The following is a 23636-nucleotide window of genomic DNA, read 5'->3' on the forward strand; positions in this document are numbered from 1 at the left end:
TCTGGAACCGACAATGAAACCGGTTCAAAATACTCTTCTTTGTAAAGGTTAGATGTCCACCGATTACCCATTTCCCGCTCTGAAAAATGTTTTTCAAACGAGGATTTTAATCCTTCCAAGTGATCGACTGTTGGATTTAGTTCAGCTTGTGACAAGAAATCGTGAAGTGTTTCGAACACTTCCAAAAAAAAAAAAGAGCTATCTCGTGTCGAAGTTCGAACAGCCGCGCCAGGACTTAACCCCGGGACAATCACCTAACTTCGGTGTGCAAAAAGCAAAGCGTTGTGAAGGCTGTCCATGTCTTCACACAATTCAAACAACCAGTAATTGGTAGGATTCACCTTGATAAAGTTGACAACTTTTTCCGCTTCAGGAACGTTTCGCAAATTTGGAGGCAAAGGTTTCGATTCAGGGCTGTGTCTGTGAATATAGCAGTGAGCCCATTTCATTTTGGGGCCGACTTCTGCCACGCGTGCAAGAAGGCATAAGTAGCAACCTTCCGTGGATGTTGCTTCATCTGTGGTGAGCCTATCGCATTTTGACCATTGAATTCCTTTTTCAACGAAATAATGATCAGTTGCTTCAAATACGTTTTTAATAGTCGTACGACTCCTTCAATGGGTGACAAATAAAAATATTTTCTTCGAATTCTCTTTGAACTTCTTACTAATTACAAGTAGCACAGAATATTGCTCAAAATATCGGTACTTTCGTCGACTTGGATAGAAAAAAATTCACAACCTTCGACGTGACTTATGACAGTGCTCTCTACATCGTGTGACATGCCCTGTATTCTTCGAGACACCGTATTATTTGACAGAGATATAAAATCATTATAGGAGCACTTTCCTCTGCAAGCATAAATCTGACAGCATCTTTGATGCACAGTGAAATTAAATTTCCACCAATGGTGTGATTTTTTTCCTCGTCTCGCAATACGATAGCTTATGTAGTAGGAGGCCTCGGTAGCTTCGACAGAATCACTTTTGGCAGATTCAAAATATGTTTTCACGTTTACACGTGCACTGTACTTCCTTTTGGTGTTTCAGCCAACTTCTGCTACCACACAGATCCAGTTTTTAGCCAATGATCCATAGCTTAAATCACGTGAGTAGTAGCTGCTTGGTATAAAAGTTGACGTAGAAAATTGTGGGAATAACACTCGCACGTCTTAATACAAACACCCACAACAAAAGTTAAACACAACACGAATTAATTAACTCTCCGTTTTTATGCACAGTCCCCGGCATGCGTCAACAATCATCAAATCTAAAACGCAGAAGAAAAGTGAGCCGAGAGGAAGGAGAGCGCGATTCCGGATCATTGGTTGGGCGCGGGCGGGAGGAGGGAAGGCCGATCCTTCCAGTGGACGCAACCCCTCTTTCATTGAAGATTTTATTGATAGGGAGGTTAATATATTACAACTGACAATATTAGTAAAAACCTCTACCTACTTTTTAAAATTCCTTTTAAACTTTTTTAATTCTTTTGTTCTTTTTTTTAAATGGGTAGCCGCCATTACCATTTTTTTTCTCGCGTACCCCCTGATGGCCTCTCACGTATCAGCGGTTGGGAACCTCTGCCCTAGGCGATTCAAAAAGGAGCCATGGGCAAAATCTAAAAGGAAAGTTATCTATTTGATTTGTGGAAGAAGGCTTATGGGAAAGTAATACTGTTTAACCCCAAAAGAGCTCTCACGGAACCCAAGCATTCTGCTGATCACCAGCTGAAAACCCATGATGTAGGAGGTGCAATCCCCACTTCTTGGTATAATACTGGTTTGGGTTCATGTATCAAGATGGCTCTACCACGGATGGAAAAACCGCATGCAAGCAATTCTTCTAGGTTGACTGGCCGTTTGCTGCGAGATGCGTTTGAGTTTGCGCATCGTAACATCTGCACGAGATAAAGTTAGAGTCACCTTAACCCCTTTGAGCGGTTTTCAAAATTTCCCTGATCCGTATTGTAACTGTCACAGGGGAAATCACCGAACCCTCTGTGAAATGCCACACCTTTTTTCGAGAAGAATATTTTTTTCTGATTTTGTGTGGGTGATTTGGCCCCCCCCCCACCCCAACTCCAAGAACAACAAACCGAGAAGAGAAATATTCTAGATTTTTAATTATGTATTTTATACTGGACGCACATTTCTATATTACCCCGAAGAGACGGAAAAGATCCTTCTCTCTCCGTCCGTCATCAAACTTTGAATAAAAGCTGACTCCACCCACTGCCAGTTGATCTGACTGGTTGGGGGGGAGGGGGGAGATGGAATGCATTTTGGCGAACAGAGCCATTCCGTAAAGAGATAGCTGGGCTCGTCATTACCGAGATAAGAGGATTCTAAAGGGTCAGATACCTCTTAATAGCCAAAATACAAAGCATCAAGTTCGGCAAGATATCGCGTCAGTGCCACTGTGAGGGTTAAACCGATAAGTTCCCCCCCCCCCCTCCAATTCACGAAAAGTGTTTCGAAAGAAAATGCTGAAAAAAAATTTATAAACGATTTTGGGAGTCCTGTGGAATACAATGAATTCGAAGATTATCGGTGAAATCAGTGAATTATGGCCGAATTGGCGCAATTACAACTTACAGGTAATGACGCTCGGCCTCTTGCACAATTTTTAAACCGAACCTAATAAGTTTAGAGGTTTTTTTGTTTTTCGTTCTGTTCTTGTATTAGGAAATCTATGGCGTGCGAAGCTAAAAATAGGTAGAAGGCGAATTGTATGAAGAGTCAACGTTTCTCAGGTTTAAACGAAATGTCATACGGATAAAAAGATGAGGCTATTATTAGAAAACACGTTCTCCTCTTCACTCAGCATCTGTTTTGAACAGGGATCAATAGTGAAAAGGATCTGCTGACGAGAGTGACTTCATGACAGCGTTGACAGTTACGCAGTGTGTCATGATATGATGTTGCTGTTGTTTTTTCTATCCGCTTTCCGTACCGAAGAAATTTTTAGTTCACTTCATTCACAGTGAAAATCTGATTAAATATTTTGCATTGTGCTCCAGAATAATAGATATGATATTCACGTATTCGTGGAAAAATGAGTCCCCGTTGGTGGTAGAGAAGTGGTTCCCAACCTGTGATATACATACGTGACAAGCCATTCAAGGGTAAACGAAAAATACGGGATAAATAATTTGTAATCAGCGATGGTGAAAAAAAAAACCCCGCATAAAGTGATAACGTGAGAAACATTGATGAAGGGTAAATATGCAAGCAGATTCACAATCTTCCTAGCGTATTTTTAGCAGTACTCAAGTCTTTTCCCATGGATTTCCATAGTTTCCCCTCTACACATTTCTGGAGATGGGGAAAACCTTTGCGTTTCTACGAATGCGCAGTCACCCTTCGCATTTCTAAGTACTAATAAAAAATGTAAAAAACATTAGTTATACGGCTCAATATGTGCATTGCTCCATTGCATTTCCAGGATTACGCACAGTCCTGTGTATTTTTGAGAACGCAATCCTTTCTATATTTCTGGGATACGCAGTCCTTCCACGTATATTTTTCCTTCCTTTTAAGTAATTTTTGGGATACGCATTACGCAAACCTGCTGCGTATTTTTGAGGTATGGACTCCTCCTACGTAGTTTTGAGATACACAGTCCTGTTATGTATTTTTGAGATACGCAATACCCTTTTACGTAATTTTGGGATACACAGTCTTCATACGTATTTTTGGGGGATAAACAATTCTCTCGTGTATATTTTTGGCACACGCACAATCCCCTATTCATTTCAAGAGGTATAAGCAAGCCTCGTAAGTACTTTTAAAGAGATACAAGTCTCCTACGAATTCCGAGAGATACGCAAGCCTCGTACGCATAGGGCCTTACCTAAGGGGCACACATTTCCTTCTACGCATTTCTAGGAGATACTTGGAAATGAGAACCACTGCTGTGGAGGATTAAATACAGACGAATTTTGTCGATATTTTATTATGATTTCTATGTTATCATTTTGTTTAATAATAATTGTCTGCGAAAATAATAGCAGAACAATGACGAAGAGGGGGGTATATTGTGCGTGTTTTTGATATGATTTAATGTTTGGTTCTTAGCTGAATTTGTTGGAACAGACTCAGTCTCAGTACGTATCTCGACTCTTGGACGAGGACGGACAGACGCTATTTTTTCCGGCCACAAAAAAACCTTCTCCGAGTGTTGTGGTGACGTGGAGGTATTTCATTCAGTACTCATAATAATTGTCATGGTATTCCATTAACCTTTCAGTACCACATCATGAAAAAAAAGAAAACGAAACAGTTATCATGAAAATTTTTTGTCAGGTCATTTTAGTTCTAATTAGATCTAAAAACAAAATAAAATAATAATAATTCTTTTTAAAAAATTATTTAGAGTGCACAACTATTTAATTAACCTGGTACTTGGCAGTTTCGTCAGCACTTATACGCTTACAGTAGAAATGAAAAATACCAATTATATAGAATACTGTTCCGGATAATGTCTCTCACAAGCACTTGAAATGTCAAAGCAGGAAGCAATTTCACGCATAACACAAATTTATGTTACAGAGCAGCTATTACACGCATTTACAAGCAGCGGTTTCGACGAAACTAAGAGAGTGTCCTACAAATAAGATATCTCCAACCAAATTCTGTTTTTTTTCAGTTCTCCGGTGTTGGCGTTTATATACGGGCAAGAAAAGCTTCGAGAGAATTCTACAATTTTCTCGGAAAATCCAATCCTTTCCTTTGACGGCATAACATCGCCAAATCATCGTTGTCGCCAATTTGGCGAGATTTACAGGGAAATGCATTATATTAATTATGCACAGGCGAAAAATGGCATAATACATGATAAATAATGACTTTTTACATAATTTTCGTAACATTACGTTGAATAACACATGTATAACAATGAATATTTATTTATTTTACCACTCTCTTGAGTACTTTCCTGCAAGGCTTATGCAGTGATTACTTTGCTAATCAATTACAAAGAATTAGTTTGATGTATTATGAAAAATATGCACAACACGGAGAAAAATAATATTGATTACATGATTGATAGCAGTAATAATCGGTATTAAAAATCAAACAACTGAATATAATGTGCTATAGAATAGTTAAGGCTAATTCATTTCAGACGATAGATCAGTGGTTCTCAACCTGGGGCCATAAGGCCCCCTTGCGGTCCTGGGATATTCTGGGGGGGGGGGCCACGGGAGAAAATCAGAAGAAAGGTGATCCACGACAGGTGGTGAAGTCATAGAGAGCTGTGAAGAGAAAAAAAGCTTTAAAAGTGAAACATGGTTGAAAAATATTACTACTTTCAGAATTCATGAGATCCGTCCATAGAACCAGGGTCATCTTAACCCTTAGGTCTACGTGGGCATGACTCGGGTCTTCATGTCTATAATGGAGGGAGGGGGACTGCACTATATGGGATCTGGTACTATGATTTTCATATGTAAGCTGTTACTTCCAGCTAAGTATGGAGGGCCGCCAGAGCAACGGTTGATGTGTTGGGAGGGTCGATTTATCGTGTATGTTCGTTGGATCGTCCCGTATTTTACACAGGCCGTTTTTTGCAACATAATTTGACTCCTGGGAGAGATGATAATCGATCATTTGAATCCGTGCCTAGCCAGGATTCCAGAGATTGATCTGATTCATTAAAATTTCATTCATAATAAAAAAAATAGAAAGTATCTCAATCTTGGATGAAGGTAGAGGGGGCCCTGGATAGGACAGGGGGGCCACGAGAAAAAAAATGTGATCCATGGGGGGGGGGGGGCATGAGCTGAAAAAGGTTAAGAAACACTGTGATAGATGACGCTGCACAAAACATGGGAATTGAATTGACGTGAAAATGCTTTTTAACCTTTCAAAAATGTTTTTTTTTTCTCTTTTCTTTCTTTCAGTGAAATGTTTTTTTTCTTCCCGCATGCGAAAATCCACCAAAAGTGAAAACCTGAGTATTTTGTTGTTTTTTTTTGAAGAAACAGATTCTTCTAATTCGATTATTTTTAATATGATTTTGCGAACAAGATTACTTGCACAAACAGGTTTTAGTGACTCAATAACAATAGTGAATGTGGTATATGGGGAGTGGAGGACGTCTATATATGAGTGAATGTTCGTCTTATTATAATAGGTTACGATTCTCGACCGAGGAACAAGCATTTGTTCTTTGTTTCTCATTTTAAAACAAGCCTCCTGTTCTTTCTTGACGTGAAGACGTCTTTAAAATCGGTACCGGGTGTGGGAAGGCAATAGCGCCCAAATGAGGATTCTATCGAAGTAATTTTAAACTTCAATAACAAATAAAAATAGACATAGCGAAGCCATCTGAGGAAGGATGCGACGTTTTGCTCGTGCAGCACTGACATATGTGGCAGCCGAACTTCACAAACTGCACTCCCGCAAAGTGAACCCACAATATTCGACTTTTTGGATTCGTCACGTGTCCATAAACGGGACTATATCTCAGAGACTAATCATCCGATCCAAAAGAACTAAGTGCTGTATTAAAGAAGAGTATATGTGTTATAACTCATTTTTTTGTGTGTGTGTGTGAGTTACAAGTCCGTATCTTGAAAACTCAATAAGATACAGGGTGTACAGGGCGTTTAAAAAGTATGAAAATTTCCAGTTTTTCTCCAAATGTCACGGTATATGAGGACAAAGTACAACAAGAATCACAAAAATCGTGCACGAATGCTTACAGTATAAAATTTCAAAGAGAATAACACAAGCAAACGCTGGGCCCGAACACCAAAAACAACACGCAGTGAGGTCGCGAATATGGAAAGTGATGCCTTGATGTCCTTGGCAGCAGATTACACTGGTCAACAGTCACTTTGTATCTGACATGTAATACATTTATTCTTATATATTTTTGAGTAAGAATTCGAATCTCTGCCCTTAAAAATGAGCTAACATGTGAGTTTTTTACGTAATTTATATATTTTTTGGTATTTTTTTAAGGTTTTTGTGTTTGCGTTCTTTGTTGCGTATGGCACGCTGTAATGCATTTATGAAATTAAACCTGTGTGATCATTCTTAACTCTAATCAAACATACTACACAGTGAGTCTAATTTGGAAGGCACTGAATTAAAAATATCAGAGGAAAGTGAATCAGAAGATGCACGACCTTCAAAACTGTACAGACGTGATTATGACCTCACATCATAGAATAAAAAGACCTGAATGATTTAATCCGCAATTTAAAGCATTCGCAATTAAAAGAAGCTGAAATTGTGAGTTCACGGTCGAAAAAATGGAACCTTCTGTCAGCTGGAGAAACAAATATTTCTAGTTTCAGATCAAGGTGTGACCGTTTTTCTATGTGTGTGTTTTCCTACATAAATGGACTGATGATAGAAATGGGTGTTCAGTAGAATCCACGGGTGGGATTTATCGACTCATTGATTATTTATTGACTCACATAAAAATCAGCTTTAAAGCAGTATTATTTCATAATGGCAACAAAATTCTATCTGTGTCTGCGACTTAGTGTAGTGGATATGAGAGAAACATGAAAGCATGACGCCGATACTGGAGGCAATCAGATATAAGTGGATCATGAGTGGCAGGTATGCTGTAATATTTGTTGCTCTCCTCAATCCTTGGCTTCGTAGTGGTGGTGGAGTATACCAGTGGGGTACAAACATTTCACCCCCCACTTCCTATCAAGTTTGGCTTAACGAAGAATTTTGTATATAACAGCTCTCTTAAAAGAAACATTCTTTTAATCATTTGAATGAAATATTTCTCGAATTCAGGGAGGGGAAAGCTGAAATAGGGTGTATTTGTTGCAATTCAAATCAGAGAACTTGAAATATTCAACTTTTGGTACCAAGCTGGGAAACCATGAATTAGCTGCTTGGGCCTCTTTAAAAAATGGTTGTATCTTGCTTGTTTTGCTTACTTGCTTTCTTGGCAGCAGAAAATGATGATGACTATGTTTCCATAGTGCGTGTTGGACAACAACAACAACATGGGATGTAAGATGTCACTGAAAATTCCCTTTTTACATTGATTTATTCCAGAAAATTTTAGGTGCGAATAACGTGAAAGAGAGCTTTCACTGAGACATTCTGACTATGAAGCATCGTTATCAAGGACATTAGAACCCTTCAATACAGGGAGAAACAACTTTCTCTCTATATATATAATTGGAATTTTCAGGACAGGGTAACCCAATAAAAAGTTTGTTTCATTTTCACACAATTATATACAACCTCTTTCAATATAAGTGACTTGAATGAGAAATCTACACGTATTCGAATAATTTTTCTGATTGGACGTTTGCCTCTAGAATCAACAGTTCGCCAGTAATTTGCGGCCAAGGCACTTAAGACGTCACACTGTTAGCAACGTAAGCGCGCTCGGACAACTCAGGCGGCATCTGAAGAGCATCTGGGTCAAGTACGGATGGGGATTGCAATTTTTTTTACATCGCCGACGCACTTAAACATAACAGTTTCAGTTAAGATCCCCATCGGGCATTTTATAAAACGAAAAATTTAATTTCAGTTTACTCCATACACATGATTGAAGTTTTCACGAAAATAACTGTGGCAGTGTCGGACACTGTCTATCCCTTTTTTTCGCTCGAGCAACCCTAATAATTTTTGGCTTGTGTCCGAGCAAATCAGAATTTATTCACTGAGCTTCTAGATTCTAGCTCCATGCATAAATCAGTGACGTGGAATGAAACATGCAACAAATAAAAAAATACTAGAAATCAATTCTCAAGCGTAATATCTTGTAAAAAAAAAAACTACTGGGTATAATGCAATGGACAAATAACTATATAATGTGAAATAAACTTCTTGCAAATTATGTAATGCCGAATTATTGTAGATGTAAAACTTGTATCCGGTTACAGAATTATTCGAGCGCACAACCTGAAGCAAAAACGAACAGAGAAACAGTGGGAAGAAAGGAGATTTCGAGCGAAATGCGTGTTTTCATCTACTCATACAAAAAATTTTCAACGTTACTTATCTCAAATCGATGCACACAGTTGGCAATGGTGTTTTGTATTTCTTCCATAGAACTTCCGACGATGAAACATTGAACGAGTTGAATCATCAGACAATACTGGATGCATCCCCCCAAAAAGTTGCGTAATGAAATACTTTAAGCGCTCATACCTGAGGAAGTGTTCAGAATAAAGCATGTATAATGCTTCTAGTCACGAACACCAACCGGAAAACATAACTGGTATATATATATATATACCTACAATGCTGTGATTTGCGTACATTCTCGACGACGCTAGTTATTTGCAGTGACCGAAATCCCACCAAAAACGGGGCTAACTGAAGTCTTGCAAACGTCCCCCTAATAACGATCAGAATGTCGTCCACATAAGAATTTATCACGAGTGAATAAACCGTTGATACGAACATTTTTAATGAGGAATTTCAAGAGAAAAGGAAGAATTCACTTAATTTCAGGAGCATTTTCTTGTTCTCGCGTCGTTAAACCGACTTCAAATTATACCTACTTTACCTATTTAGCGTTTCGTTATTTTGTATGAAATATAACGTAAATGATTATGTGGTTCTTTCTTCTTTTTTTTCTCCTCGTCTTGACAGAATCATTGAGAAAATAGCCCAAGTCAAACTGATTTGTGATAGGACCCTTTACATGCACAAACTCAAAGAGCTTACCAAAATGAGATTGCAAGTAAGTTTCTCTCAATATATATTTTAGAGTTTTTTTTTAACCCTCTCTGTGGATTTATAAATTTTACTGCCATCACCATACCCTCTGTACAAAGCACATCTTTTTTCAAGAGAAACAAGTCTTTCTTCTGATTTTGTGTAGGTGATTGTGCCTCCCCCCCCCTCTCGCCCCACCTCTCAACTCTGATAATAATAAACAGACGAAGGGAAATATTTTGTCTTTTTCTGTTATTCATTCATTATTATTTATGTTTTGATAACGGGGGAAAAAAAAAGACAGTGTTTTCGAAATGTAGCGTTTATTTTCGTGTCTGTGAGGAATAGGAATAAGCGTACGGTATAAATAATAGAAAAAGACAAGAGAGTACTTCTCTTCCTCTGTTTATTGTTTTCGGAGTTAATGGAGTTGGGGGGGGGGAAGCAATATCAACACGTCCTTCGTGAAAAAAAAGATGTATCATTTTACAGACGGTTTAGTGATTTCTGCTGAGACTAATAATGCGGATCAGGGAAATTTGTGAAACCTCGGCAAGGGAGAAAGGAATTTGTCGAAATGCAAAGCATCAAATGAGGCGAAATATCTCGTAAATGCCGAAATGCAAAGCATTAAATTAGGCCAGATATCTCAATTGCCAAAATACACAGCACCAAATTAGGTGAGGTATCTCAATCACCGAAATACAAAGCATCAAATGAGGTCAGATATCTCGTAATTGCGGAAATACAAAGCATCAATTAGGTTAGATGTCTCGTAATTGCCGAAATACAAGGCATTGAATAGAGCGATGGTGAAATAAAGAGCATCAAATTAGGCGAAATATCTCGCCAATGAAGAAGTGCAACGCATCAAATTAGTCGAGATATCTCAATTGCCGAAATACGAAGCATCAAATTAGGCGAGATGTCCAGTGATTGCCGAAATACAAAGCATTGAATTGGGCGAGACATCTCATAAATGCCGCTGAGAAGGTCAAAGTATTGAATTCTGTGTGGCAGAAACAAAACTTTGTTGTTGCCTGTGTATAAGTTGCCAAAGCTGGTAATAAGTTGTAAAGCACACTCTGAAGGAATGGATCAACGCTAGAATTCTGCGGCCGGACTTATCCCGTCTTCCGAGATCTCTTCGGTTCAGCCCAGCTTCGGTTGTAATACGTTCTAAGAATGCGTAAAAGCTAACTAGCTGTGTGAAGTTGCATTCGCGCGTCTGTCTGATAAACAAATAGCTCAAAGACCTTCATCTGTGCATCGTAAATGCATTTTTCGCTCACTTTTATGAAGTCACAGTAATGTTTTTTTCCCCCTCTGATTGCAGCAAGAAGTTTCAAGATGGCTGGACGAAATCCTCAAAGATTTGAGATTCGAGAAAAAGGACGACTTCATGGTGAATGCGAGATCATTCCTCAAAGTCTTGCAGACAATCGAAGAAGAATTAACGAGAAACGCCGAGGAGGCCTTCTTGGTCGTAGCGTTGTTGGATTCTTTGTCGTACAGCTACTGGGGTTTAATCGGTCAAGTTCTCGAAGAAAAGGTCTGTGATAATAAGGTTTTTGAAATATCTGTTGATGCACGAAGTTTGTTAAAATGCTAAATTAAGATGTTATTCGTTCTTTTGCAGCTTATCCCGTTGTGCAATAAGGCAGTGGAGACGCTGGACGCTTACCAGAGGGCGTATAGAGATTTCCACGTCAACTTGAGAGACAGCTGCATCCTTGGCCACGCGCTTTTCTTACGAATGAAACACACGGGCCAAAAAGTGGCTCAACTTACCAAAAGGTACCGATACCATTATGTTCTAAAAAATACAGGGTGAGCAAAAAGTTCGTAGAAACTTTAAAAGTGAATAAAAACCGGAAAAATAACCGAAATAAAAAAACGGTTTGCAGGGTCACGGTTAGCTAGGTCACGGGAATTTTTTTAAGACAGGGGGAAAAATAACTAAATAAACAGCCGATTGGTGGCGTTGGTACGAGCGACACCGGGATAGTTGCGGCCCTGACCGTGACATATTCCCAGATCACTCGAATGGTCCGTAACATATTCTCAAATCACTCGAATGGTCCGTGACATATTCCCAGTTCTTTTAGGTGGTCTGCGGTACATTTGCAGATCACTGAAGCGGCCCGCGCCATATTTACAGATCACTTAAGTAGTGGTGTCAGGACGCGCGATGCAGTTCCACATCACTCGAGTAGCCCATGACTAGGGTCACAACTATATATTTAGTCAGATGGGGCTAGAATGCGTTTTTGCGCCCCGTGTAAATTGAAGGAATGATTAAAGGGGGAATTGAGCACCCCTCTGGTCCGACGTTCGGTGCACCAGTCCCACCCCCTGCTTAGTTGCTGCCTTGACCGAGACATATTCCCAGATCTCTGAAGTGGTCCGCGACACATTTGCCGATCACTGAAGCTGCCCGTGCCATATTTACAGATCACTTGAGCTTTGGAGTCAGAGCCGCGCGGTACTGTGGGTGCTCGAGACCCCCCAGAATCAGTTATGAAATAAGAATTTCCTTCAAGAAGCTCAAGACGAGCACCAACAGGTCTAAAACACTTCCAACGCCATCACACTTGAGTGGCCCGAATCATGGCCCCACATCCTCTAGCGGGGCCCCTAGTTTGGTATCTTTTGCGGGCCCCTCGGCCAGACTTTTAACGGGCCCCTTCTGTAGTTAATTTATAGCGTGAAAAAGCAAAAAATTATGAGAACCGTCCCGGGCCCCAGGGCTAGAGCCCTGTCTGCCCCAGGCCCGTTATTTGGGGGGGGGCAGGGGGCCTTTATCCCCCCCCCTGGGTTTTGAAAATACACTAAAAATGGTATATATATACACAAATATATATACAAACATACATTGAGTACATGTGCTTTGCCCCCCCCCCCGCCTGGAAAAAGTTGAAATGACGGCCCTGGTCAGCCCCACTATGTAATAGGCCATGGCCCGAATTGCACACCCAAGCCACTTTAATGACCCGCGGCTTATTCACAGATCACTCGTGACCGGTGGCACATTTAGTGATCACTCAAGTAACGGCGTTGTTCCATATCACTTAGTTTACTGGCCCACGACGTGTTTTCAAGCCATTGAAGTGGCCCTCGCTCTACTAAAGGTTGAAAACCCTTGTATTAGAAGAGTAAATAGATAAATAAATAGGCGTGGTAAGAGCCCAGGTCGATAAGATACTCGCCTAATGTACCATAGGATGTTTAGAAGTGTTGCGAGTTCGATTTCCCGTTCGTCCTTGTCAGGAACTTTCCTGACGCAAAGGGTACATCAGAAACGGCAATATGACTACAGAGAATTGTTACCGCAGGGAGTCCGACATCGAGGGGTTGGCGCTCCGACCTCTCGATGAGTATGGGAAAAAAAGGTGCCGTTTGGAATCGGCAATAAATTGTAGGTCCCGGTCTAATTAGCTCTCGTGTGCAGAAAATGACTGTGGTGTGACAAAAATGATCGAATAGTTAAATAAATCATAGGAATAATCTTCTACTTATGATAGTTTTTTTGGTCTAGTTTATCGTCGATTACATAGTACATTAACGACATTCAATTTTTCCAGGATCGATTCGAAAGGGAAACTCGTGGAAGTCGAACAGATTTTCGCCAACTGTTTCCTGAATCTGTTGCATGTTATGGAAGGCGAGTGCCACCAACGGATAGAAAGAGCTGTGCAGTCCGAGGAAAAAGTGAGAAAAGAAATACGCTTAATTATATTAAAGTTTTATTTTTAGGCAAATTATGGTGGGGTTAGAGACGTATTTATAGGGAGGCTCGGCGGGCTATTGCCCAGGTGTGTGGGGGGGGGGGTTGAGGGACGGTAAATGTGAGGAATGAGTGGTCATGAAAATTAGAGTGCAACGGGAAAATGAGACGAGAAATCATAATTCCTCATTTCCAACGTAAAAGCTCTCGCTGACCCCTTGTGGATCTTCGGCGAAAACCAAATAAATGCTGAATATTCGTTACTCGAAGACGTTTAATTGATGTCAAATTAGAGTAACTAATTACTCTAAGACGTTTCCGATTTTAGAAGGACCACGAGGACTATACTATATCACGTGATGTACATATCAAAAGTACCACGAAAACCATGCTGTATTTATTGCGAAATGTATTAGAAGGACGACGAAAACCATACCCTATCATCACGAAACATACAACGAAAAGGACTACGAGAACCATGCCCTATTATCAAGGAATGCTCACAGCAGAAGGACCCACGATGACCATACATCATCTATCACGAGATGCTAACAGAACAAGGACCACGACAACCATACACATAATCACGAGATGCTAACAGAACAAGGACCACGACAACCATACACATAATCACGAGATGCTAACAGAACAAGGACCACGACAACCATACACATAATCACGAGATGCTAACAGAACAAGGACCACGACAACCATACACATAATCATGAGATGCTCACAGCAGGACCACCTGAACCATTCCCTCTTATCACGAGATGCTCACAGCAGAAGTATCACGTGAACCATTTCCTATTATCAAAAGATGCTTATAATAGAACAACGGGAACCATTCCCTATTATCACAAAATGCCATCAACCGAAGGACCACGTGAAACATTCCCCCCCATTATCACGAGATGCTAACAACAGTAGGACCACGTGAACCATTTCCCCTATTGGCCCGATATACTAACAGCAGAAGGACTACGACAACCACCCCCTATTATCACGAGACGCTTACAGCAGGATGACTACGTGAAATATTCTCCCCATCATCACGAGATGCTAACATCAGAAGGACCAGTCAACCATTCCCTCTATTATCACGAGATGCTTACAATAGAAGGACCACGGGAATCATTCCCTATTATCACGAGATGCTAACAGCAGGAGAACCACGTGAACCACATTCCTACTGTCACGAGATGCTTACAGTGAAAGGACCACTGGAACCATTCCCTATCATTATGAGATGCTTGCAACGTTGTGAATAATACCTATTCCAGGATAAACACCGTATTCTGAAAAATGTATTTTTGAATATTTTTGTTAAAATACTACTTTGACATTTTCACAAGATGGGTGACTCTTTTTAATGGGAAATTGATTGTTATCTATAATATACGCATACGGAAATCATGGATAGAGCTTTCTGTATCTTTACGTTTTGTATTTTCGTAGGATTCTCTAATTGAAGATGAGTGTATCATGAGTTCAGTTGTCATCGTGCTGAATTGTTTTTGTACGGTGAGTGATCAAAATTTTTTTTTGTTTTCAAAAAGAACTAATTTCAAATTCTCAGAGTAATTCCAGATAAAACTATGATATCCAGGTTCGAATTCCAGAGACGATGGTCGGCTGAAGTTGGTCTTCTGTGGTTTTTCAATTTCAAAAAGAGCTATTTAAAAAAAGTTAACTCCACAGAGAGAAATCAGGACTGCAACATTAAAATTGATAGCAGCGCAAAAATTCAAGCACTACACTAGATACGTACTTAAAATGTCAGGCGCGCATGCAAACTTCCGGCACTCGGTAGTAAATTGCCCATGGCGATAGATTTGAGTTTTGCTCGGTTTGAAAGAAAGAAGCAGCACCTGAAAACATTTCTGGTTCAGGCATAATACGAGACAGGCAAAATAACGTGCCACGTTGTTGCTTTCGAATTGGGAAGACAGACACTATAACTACAACTACCTGATCGTACATGCACCTCGTACACATTCCTCTAAGGAATTTCTAACGAATCGGTCATGTCGGAATGTATGTGTAGCGCCTAACGTAGTTATGTTGTCGGAGTTGTGGTTCCCCCCCCCCCAGTGTTGTTGCTTGTGCTGCCATCTGTCTTCCATATTTTGAAGTAAAGATGGTAAGCGCATGAATTTTTCATGTTACGTAAGTATCGTGTTGAAGGTCTGCTGAGAGACTTCCTGCAAAGATCAGTGGAAAACAGATAGCAGAGTTGCAAAACCAGTTTTTTGTTCCAAGATGGAGGACGATGAGTACGCTCTATTTACAAGGCTCCTTAACATTAGGTGACCAATACGAAATTAGAGCTTTACCGGTTTTGGTCCAAAAACAATTTATTTCCAGTATTGCTTCTGAAATTTGTTTACACAAAGACCGACTTGCAATAAAACCAAACTTGTTTTTTTTTTCCAACCTCAACAGGTTGTGGATGAATGGAGCAAGCTGGAAATCGATGCCGATGACATGAAGATGGCGTTTCTCGTCAAAATTACTGATGTATGTTTTTTCATTCAGTAAATAGTAATTTGTGTTTAAACAAAAAAAGGACAGAATCAATTTTGTATGGATCTCGGTTTGGTGATATAATTTTGTTGTCGATTTGTGCACTAGATAATCTGTGATGGGGCCAAACTGTTTGCTGACAAGATGGCCGACAGAGCTTACAAATTAGAAACAAATTTCAAGGATTCTATCAAGAAGATTAGTATGAGAGAGAGAAGTCGACGAACAAGCACAAAAGACTCCGATTATATGAAGAAGGTGAGTGTGAGAAAGAAACAAATCGCGAGACATGCATTAGAGCGTCTTTTATTAGATTATTGTTTTTCAACCTTTTTACAACTGCAGACTCGTGAAAATAGTTGTAAAATTTTGTAAAAAATTGTAAAAAATTGCGAACCAGCAAAAGTAAATAATCGGGAGAAATAATTTGGAGAGTGACAAAAAAATATTAATAGGAGGAATAATTTGTAGATCGGAAAATAATACGTAATCAGGAGAAATAGTTTGGGGAGTGGCAAAGAAATACATAATCAGGAGAAATAATTAGGGGAGTGGCAAAGAAGTACATAATCAGGAGTAATAGTTTGGGGAACGGCAAAAAAATATTAATAGGAGGAATAATTTGTAGATCGGAAAAAATACATAATCAGGAGAAATAATTTGGGGAACGGCAAAGAAATGCATAATCAGGAGAAATAATTTACGTATCGGCCAAAACATAAATAGTATACAGGGTTATTCAAATTGTTTGTTGCCTCTGCAATCGTTGAGTTTAGAAGTATACTTCCAATTATACAAGAAGAGTTTTAAAATAACATGCAGTTTCTTAAAATGTAATTTTTTTGAGGGATAGAAAAATTAACTTTTTATGCAGTCTTCGTATGCCAAAACTCGCAATTAATGAAATGTTCATCACGCTCCGAAAAGTCAAATTTGCAAAAAATATTTTTAAATGCAATATTTGTGCAGATATTTTACTGAATTTTTCAGGCATTTATCGCGCCAATGATTGAGGGTGTGGGTTCACAAATCGCGAAAACGTAAATTAAAAAATTGAAAATTAATAAAGTTCAAAAAAATCTGTAAATAATAATTACATTATTATTTTACAGATAACCTATAACGGGTACAACCTATACACTTAGCTATAGGGGAAAGAGCACGCCTGCGCGATAGAGGAACGGGACGCGTTTGCCGCTCAAACCAGTCACGTGGTCCATGAGCAAATATACCAAGAGATATATGGAAAAACCTCTCTCTCTCTCTCTCTCTCTCTCTCTCTCTCTCCTTATAGCTCATGTAATACATTCTTGTACTTACGTTTAGCTATAAAATAAATGTTTAATTATGTTTGTGAATTGTGAAGGAAGTGTTGACTCATTCCTTCCACAACGAGCTTAAATTTTGGAAATCAAGAATTTAGATTATTTTCATGACAAAGAATTATATTATGATAATTATGACTCATCATATATAATCATAATTATAGTCATCTTACATGTTTGTCAAATATATATACTTTTTTTTTAATGAATTTAATAACATTTTAATTTATTGCTACTTGCAGAAACCCTCTAACTCTCACTATGGGTGATTTTTCAGAAATTTTCAGCGATAATTGGCAAATTTACTTCCCTTTGACAAATTTTTTGGCTGTAATTGGCATTATAATTATGGTTAGCTATGACCAACTATAAATGGCCATAATTATCACAAAAAAAAAAAAAAACGCTAACGCGGTAATGGCCCCGAATCATAGGGATCGATATACAGTCAAACCCCGACGTAACGCCACCATTTGTCTCGCAGATTTCTAGCGCTATAACGAGTTTGGCGTTATTTCGAATCACAAATTAACCTGTGTAATCCCTAAATATGGTAGTTTTGTTCACTGAAAATTTTTGGCGTCAAGCGGGGTTGGCGCTAAATCGGGGGTGTTACAACGGGTTCGTGTGTACATACACTCGTGTGCAAAATTAAGAGAATCTGGACATTGTTGTGTCTATTTTCACAAAACGTACTGAACACCAAAGGTAGTAATAATGCCACCGAAGAAGTATGCAAATATTCGGTGTCGAATACGTAAGTGTACACGTGCGTGTGGGCAGAACTGTGACCACGAAGGGGATGATAAGGGCACGAGGCATTTTCCACGATTCGTGTGCTCGTACTCCTCTGCGGCATTCGCTGTTTCTCGCAAGAGTTTGGTAAGTTTTATAAGCTATCGGGTAAAATGAGTAGCCACAAACGTATGGATGACGGATGAGATGGAGAATCGTCTGTAGCTTGGAGGCAGGGCAATCACGAGTGCAGGTCAGAGCTCGATTATAATTTGTGGAAAGTTTGAGGACACTGGGTCCATATCGAGAAGACCTGGACAAGGTCGTTGAAGAGCCACGACGATCAATGAGGATCGTTATCTGGTACTTTCAGCGCCGCGGCGCCGTAGGAGTGCTACAGCATCATAGCTCTCACGTGAGCTGCATGCTGCCAGCGGAACTCGAGTTTCACGGTTTACTGTTGCCAGAAGGCTTCATGAGAGAGGGCTTTATGCCAGAAGACCCGCTGTTTGCGTCCCGCTAACTGCAGCACACAAGAGAGCGCGTTTAGCATGGTGTAGACAACATCAGCCTTAGACCAGACTTCAGTGGAGCACCGTACTCTTCATAAATGTGTGTGCCGTACTCTCATAAATTCAGCCTGGACACTGATTCTCGACGTACACTCATCTGGAGAGAGCCCGATACCATCCCTCTCACATCAGGGAAATTGACCACTATGGTGGTGGAGGTGTCATGGTCTGAGCAGGCATCATATTGGACGGCCGCACACCCCTCCATGTGTTTGGAAGAGGGTCCGTGACTGCTAGGAAGTATAGAGAGGAGATCTTAGAGCCCTATGTTCGACTTTTCAGGGGCGCAGTTGGCCTTCGGTTCCTGTTCATGGACGACAACGCTCGTCCCCATCGGGCTCACCTGGTCAACGATTATCTGGAAAGTAAGGATATTCGGCGTATGGATTGGCCAGCCTGACCCAAACTTTGTAGAACGCGTCTGGGACGCTCTTGGGAGGGCAATTGCATCTCGCCATCCCCCTCCGAGAACCATCCCGGAACTGAAAACTGCGTTGCTGCAGGAGTGGGACCGATTGCCACAGGGATTCCTCAACTGCGTCGTGTCCAGTATGCCGTCGCGCTGTGCGACCTGTCTGACTGTGAGAGGGAGCCATACCGCATATCTGTCCTCTAGTTTTTTAGAAATGCGACATAATGTGCTAATTCTCTTAATTTTGCACACGAGTGTAGTAACATATATATACATTTTTCCCCCCACCAATTAATTTTTACTGATGCAGGTTTGCTACCTGGTGAACAGTGTCGTGCATATGCAGGGACACGTGTCGCAGTTACCCGAAATGATGAAGTGGGAAGACCTGCTGAGAGTCCGGATCTCGGATCCATCCGTCGCCGACGAAAAAAACCAGATCCGAAGGATCCTGAAGCTTCTACTGCAGTCGTCCGAGAGCTACTCCAGTGGCACGGTGGAGTCGATGACGCACCTGTTGGTCACGCGCATCCATTGCCAACATTCCAAATTTCTCAATGCCTGGTTCCAGATACACGGTATCCATCTTCCAGGAAACCAGGTATGCAGTCTACCTTTTTCTTTCGGTATTTATCTATAACACACAATCTACGTATAATATTCATTGTGTGCGAAAAATTCATTGATAACTAACTATTCACCGCAACGTAATTCATCGACAAAATGACATGGCAAGTGATTTAATGAGCCGGTGATTGATCGAGTCAAGAAGATGGTGAGTGATTTATCAAGTGAGTCAAGGAATTAGTGAGTGAGTAAATGAGCAAGCGAGTGATCAGGTGAACAAATGAGGGAGTGAATGAGCAAGTGAGTGAGGGAGTTAGTGAGTGAGCAAGAAGTGAGCAAGTGAGTGAGCAAGAAGTGAGCAAGTGAGTGAGCAAGAAGTGAGCAAGTGAGTAGGCGAGTGAGCAAGTGAGTAGGTGAGTGATCAAGAATGAACAGATAAGCAAGTGAATAAGTAGGTGAGCAAATGAGCGCTTGAGAGAGCGTGTGAGTAAATCGCTCATACGATCACTCATATGACTTCACTCACTAGCTTATTCACCAACTCACCCATTCGCTCACACATTCAATCACTTGCTCGATAAGGTGAATCACTCGGTCACTCTCTGGTGACGAACTGTTATACGAGAGAATTGTTTGTCGGTTAAGTTATCCCAACTGTGATTTTTTTTTCGTTTGTGAATTGCGTGGCTGTGAATTTTCTATAAATCAAAATTGACATTGAGGAAACACATATTTTCTATATATTATGCCGAGTTGAACTCGGAAAGAAAAGTCATCTGGTCACCACCGGGACTCGAACTCAGTCTCTCTTGCGAACCGGACAAGCATGCTTGAGGTTTCAAGAGTGGGCTTGGGTTCCAGTCCCGGCGGAGACCAGATGACTTTTCTTACCGAGTTCACTTCCACATAATATTCAGAAAATATGTTTCCTTGATATCTTGGGGCTGAGAAAAAAGCCGTCTATCTCCCAATAATGGCATTGTTACTCCAATAATGGCGGTTGATTCTTCGGATTTTTGTCAGCGGGGAATTTCATGTCCATTTCTACAATATTTTTTTTTTGTTTGTATGGTATATTGTCAGGGGCGTCGGAAGTGTTTCGAACCTGTGGGTGCCCGTCTTGAGATTCATGTAGGAAATTTCGATTTTTGAATCAATTCTGTGGGTGCTCGAACCCGTTCTACAAACTTCCGTGGGTGCTCGAGCACCCACAGCACCCCCGGCTCCGACGTCACTGTATATTGTTGTGTATTACTATCCACAGGTTGTGCTGCACATAACATTACAATTTTCTCTTAAATGCATGCTTTCCGACCTTTGTTTGCAGAACGTGGAGAAGTTTTTGGCTCATCTTCACGAGTGCCTGGGAACGGTACACGAACACATGAAAGAAAGCTCATTCCTTCAATTCCTGAGACGTCTCTGGATTTCCTTCGTAGACTTCGCTGAAGAAAATTTCCAGGAAGGGGTAAGAAGCCATTTGCCCTCATTTTCATGAACTGAAAACCATTCATTTCCGCACATCGTGTCTAAACTTACTTTCGAAGTTTATTTTCGAAGGGAAACTTCTTTAGTCAAGTGCGCAGTGAAATTGTTTCAAACGCAAATTTAAATGCTCCAATCACTACATCACTACATCACGAGTACATGAATCATCTACAACACGAGTTTTTGATAACGAATCGCTACTACTACTACTCAACCGTACATGCACCTCGTACACATTCCTTTACCGAATTTTTAATGATTCGCTGAAGTATTGCACAGAGTTGGTAAAATATTTTTTCAAAGCCGCAAATCGTTTTCAGCTTTTTCTGGTACATGCCGGAATGTGCGTGTACGTGAAGTTTGTTTGTATGTATAGCGCTTTCTTTTCTTTCTTTCTTTCAAACCGAGCACAACTCAGTTCTATCACCATAGCCAATTTACTACCTAGTGAGTTGTGCCGGAAGTCTAAGTGTGTGTACTTAACAGTCTTAGTGCGTATCTAGTGTTGTGTATGATTTTTCAGTGCTGCCATCTATATCTCAGAAGTGAAGTGAGTGATGTGTAGTGACTGAATATTTGTACTGTGTTGTAGGCTTGTTGCTCTCTGTGGCGAGACTTTTTAACGGGAAGATCGGCTCGCATTTGCTCCGCGACGTTAGGAACGCTTAGAAAGTAAATGCAGTATTCATTGTTTTCGAATTGCTGCTACGCAGTACACAGGGTTAATGTCATTCGATTAGTTATTCACTAACGAATCATTCATTCTTTTATTTGTTGTTTTCAACCAATTTTTACGAAATTCGCAGAAAAATGAAGCTATACATGGGACATACTGCGTGGAAACTTAAAACGTGAAAAACAATTATTGAACGAGATAATTTCTCAGTAAATTATTCATAATTGCGCATGCGCAAGAAATATAAATTTTAAGTTTCAAAATTTGGTTGCAAGATATATAGCGCAACTTATATGAAAATTACAGCTGAATGTCGTGAAAGTTCAGACAGATATTGTGAGCAGCAATTTCGAAACTTGCTGAAAGTAAATCCACAAATCGGTGTACGATTATTTCATTTTTTGACTTCAGTTTGTTTATTTGGACATCATACAGCGTGTTATGCTGAAACACTTCTCTTACATGGCATCAGACACTCGTCTTCGCCCATTTGCATAATGCTGTGGGGCTTATTCTCGAAATAATCTAATCATATAGAAAATCATAATATACCAATTTGTGGAAAATCCCTGTTACTTCCAGTAAGTTTCGAAATTACAGCTCACAATACCGCGTATATCTTTCAGAATTTTCACGACATTCACATGGAATTTTTATGTAAGTTGCACTACATATCCGGCAACCAAATTATGAAAAATAAAAATTATATTCCTTTGCACATGCGCGATTAGTAATCATTGACTAAAAAAAATTACTCGTATCTAATTGGATAATGACTTGTATCATTTTGACTTTCTATACAGTATATCTCATGCATAGCACCACGTTTTCTGTAAATTTCGTAAAAATTGGTTTAAAACTCAGCGTGTTATGATCGAAAATCATGCGATGAAAATTGGAAGTTTTACAGAAAACATTTATAATTTCGTGAATATACGCGTTATTCTCACGTATGCACAGAAGTATTGCACAGAGTTATTAAAATATTTAGTTTGCCCTGCCTTCTCACTCCTGGTAGTCTAATTGAGGGGCTTCCCCGCCTTTTTATGACTACATGTACGGGAAGAGACGATTCTAGACCTCAGCAAACCACAGCATTCAAATTGTCATCCCGATTATATTATTTCGAATACTAATGTCCGGAAGTTTTTCTCTTGAAGGTAATTTAGAAAACCCCAAAGACGCGAATTAATGAAATAATCATGCAGCGGAGGTGAAAAGTTTGCTAAGGATTCCAAAGGCACCAGCATGGGACAGCGAGAATCATTTTAAACTCGAATTTGCTAGTCAATTGGATATGTTTCGCATCGTAACTTGGGAGAAATTCAAAAAATATTAGTAGATATGACCTACACTTTTCATTCTTGAGGACCGCTCCTCCTCCTGCAGAGACGTGGGTGGGTTTGGTATTATAACCAGGTCGAAGTTCCTTCGTCGGGCCGCCTACAGGCACAACAGACCTCTCAGTTACACTTTATGACGGATCACTTCGGTCTCACAATGGGCTTGTGTGGGAGTTCATCTCGAATTGCTTTACATGACTGCACTGGCCTCGCGAGGAATCGCATTACTTCAAGGAGATCTGTGTATAGCAAGTTTTTTTTTTTTTCGTAGGCTGCCAGCTGAAGCCACGGCATCGTCATCAACCGAGAATAACCGGGGTTAAGGTGCCTGGAATATACCGAGCGTTTTTTTAGGGATTGATAATAGCCGAGAGAATAGCTTTTTTTTTCAGAAATACTATCCGCGGACCGGATTGAATCTCTTGGTTTAGCCGCCTTTTTTTTTTCGGAGGTTGATCACCCGTGCCGAGCCGTAGCGTGCCTTTTCAGTGCCCCGGGGCAGATATTTTCTAGTGGGGCCCTTTAAAAGGGAGAAATATGCAAAATAAGTGTACATTATTTGTGAATCCCCATTCTGCACGGGGCCTAGTTACGGCCCTGAATCCTTGGT

The 23636-nt window shown here is 40.2% G+C and overlaps 1 protein-coding gene across 2 annotated transcripts in view; it reads left to right on the forward strand.

The window, feature by feature from the left end:
• Positions 1-23636, forward strand: part of LOC149064980 (uncharacterized) — a 54954-nt gene that overhangs the window by 22229 nt on the left and 9089 nt on the right. For both annotated transcript variants that reach the window (XM_089255464.1, XM_089255465.1), the window contains 10 exons: positions 4076-4194; positions 9590-9680; positions 10992-11207; positions 11295-11452; positions 13240-13366; positions 14841-14906; positions 15828-15902; positions 16017-16166; positions 19263-19553; positions 20847-20987. In XM_089255464.1, the coding sequence (XP_089111590.1) occupies positions 4076-4194; positions 9590-9680; positions 10992-11207; positions 11295-11452; positions 13240-13366; positions 14841-14906; positions 15828-15902; positions 16017-16166; positions 19263-19553; positions 20847-20987 (1434 nt within the window). The remainder of the gene's footprint in view (positions 1-4075; positions 4195-9589; positions 9681-10991; positions 11208-11294; positions 11453-13239; positions 13367-14840; positions 14907-15827; positions 15903-16016; positions 16167-19262; positions 19554-20846; positions 20988-23636) is intronic.

The sequence above is a fragment of the Pholcus phalangioides genome, unplaced genomic scaffold (genome assembly GCF_987345545.1).
Source record: "Pholcus phalangioides strain wild (caught in Gottingen) unplaced genomic scaffold, Ppha-v1.0 ptg000042l_1, whole genome shotgun sequence".
Lineage (NCBI taxonomy): Eukaryota > Metazoa > Arthropoda > Arachnida > Araneae > Pholcidae > Pholcus > Pholcus phalangioides.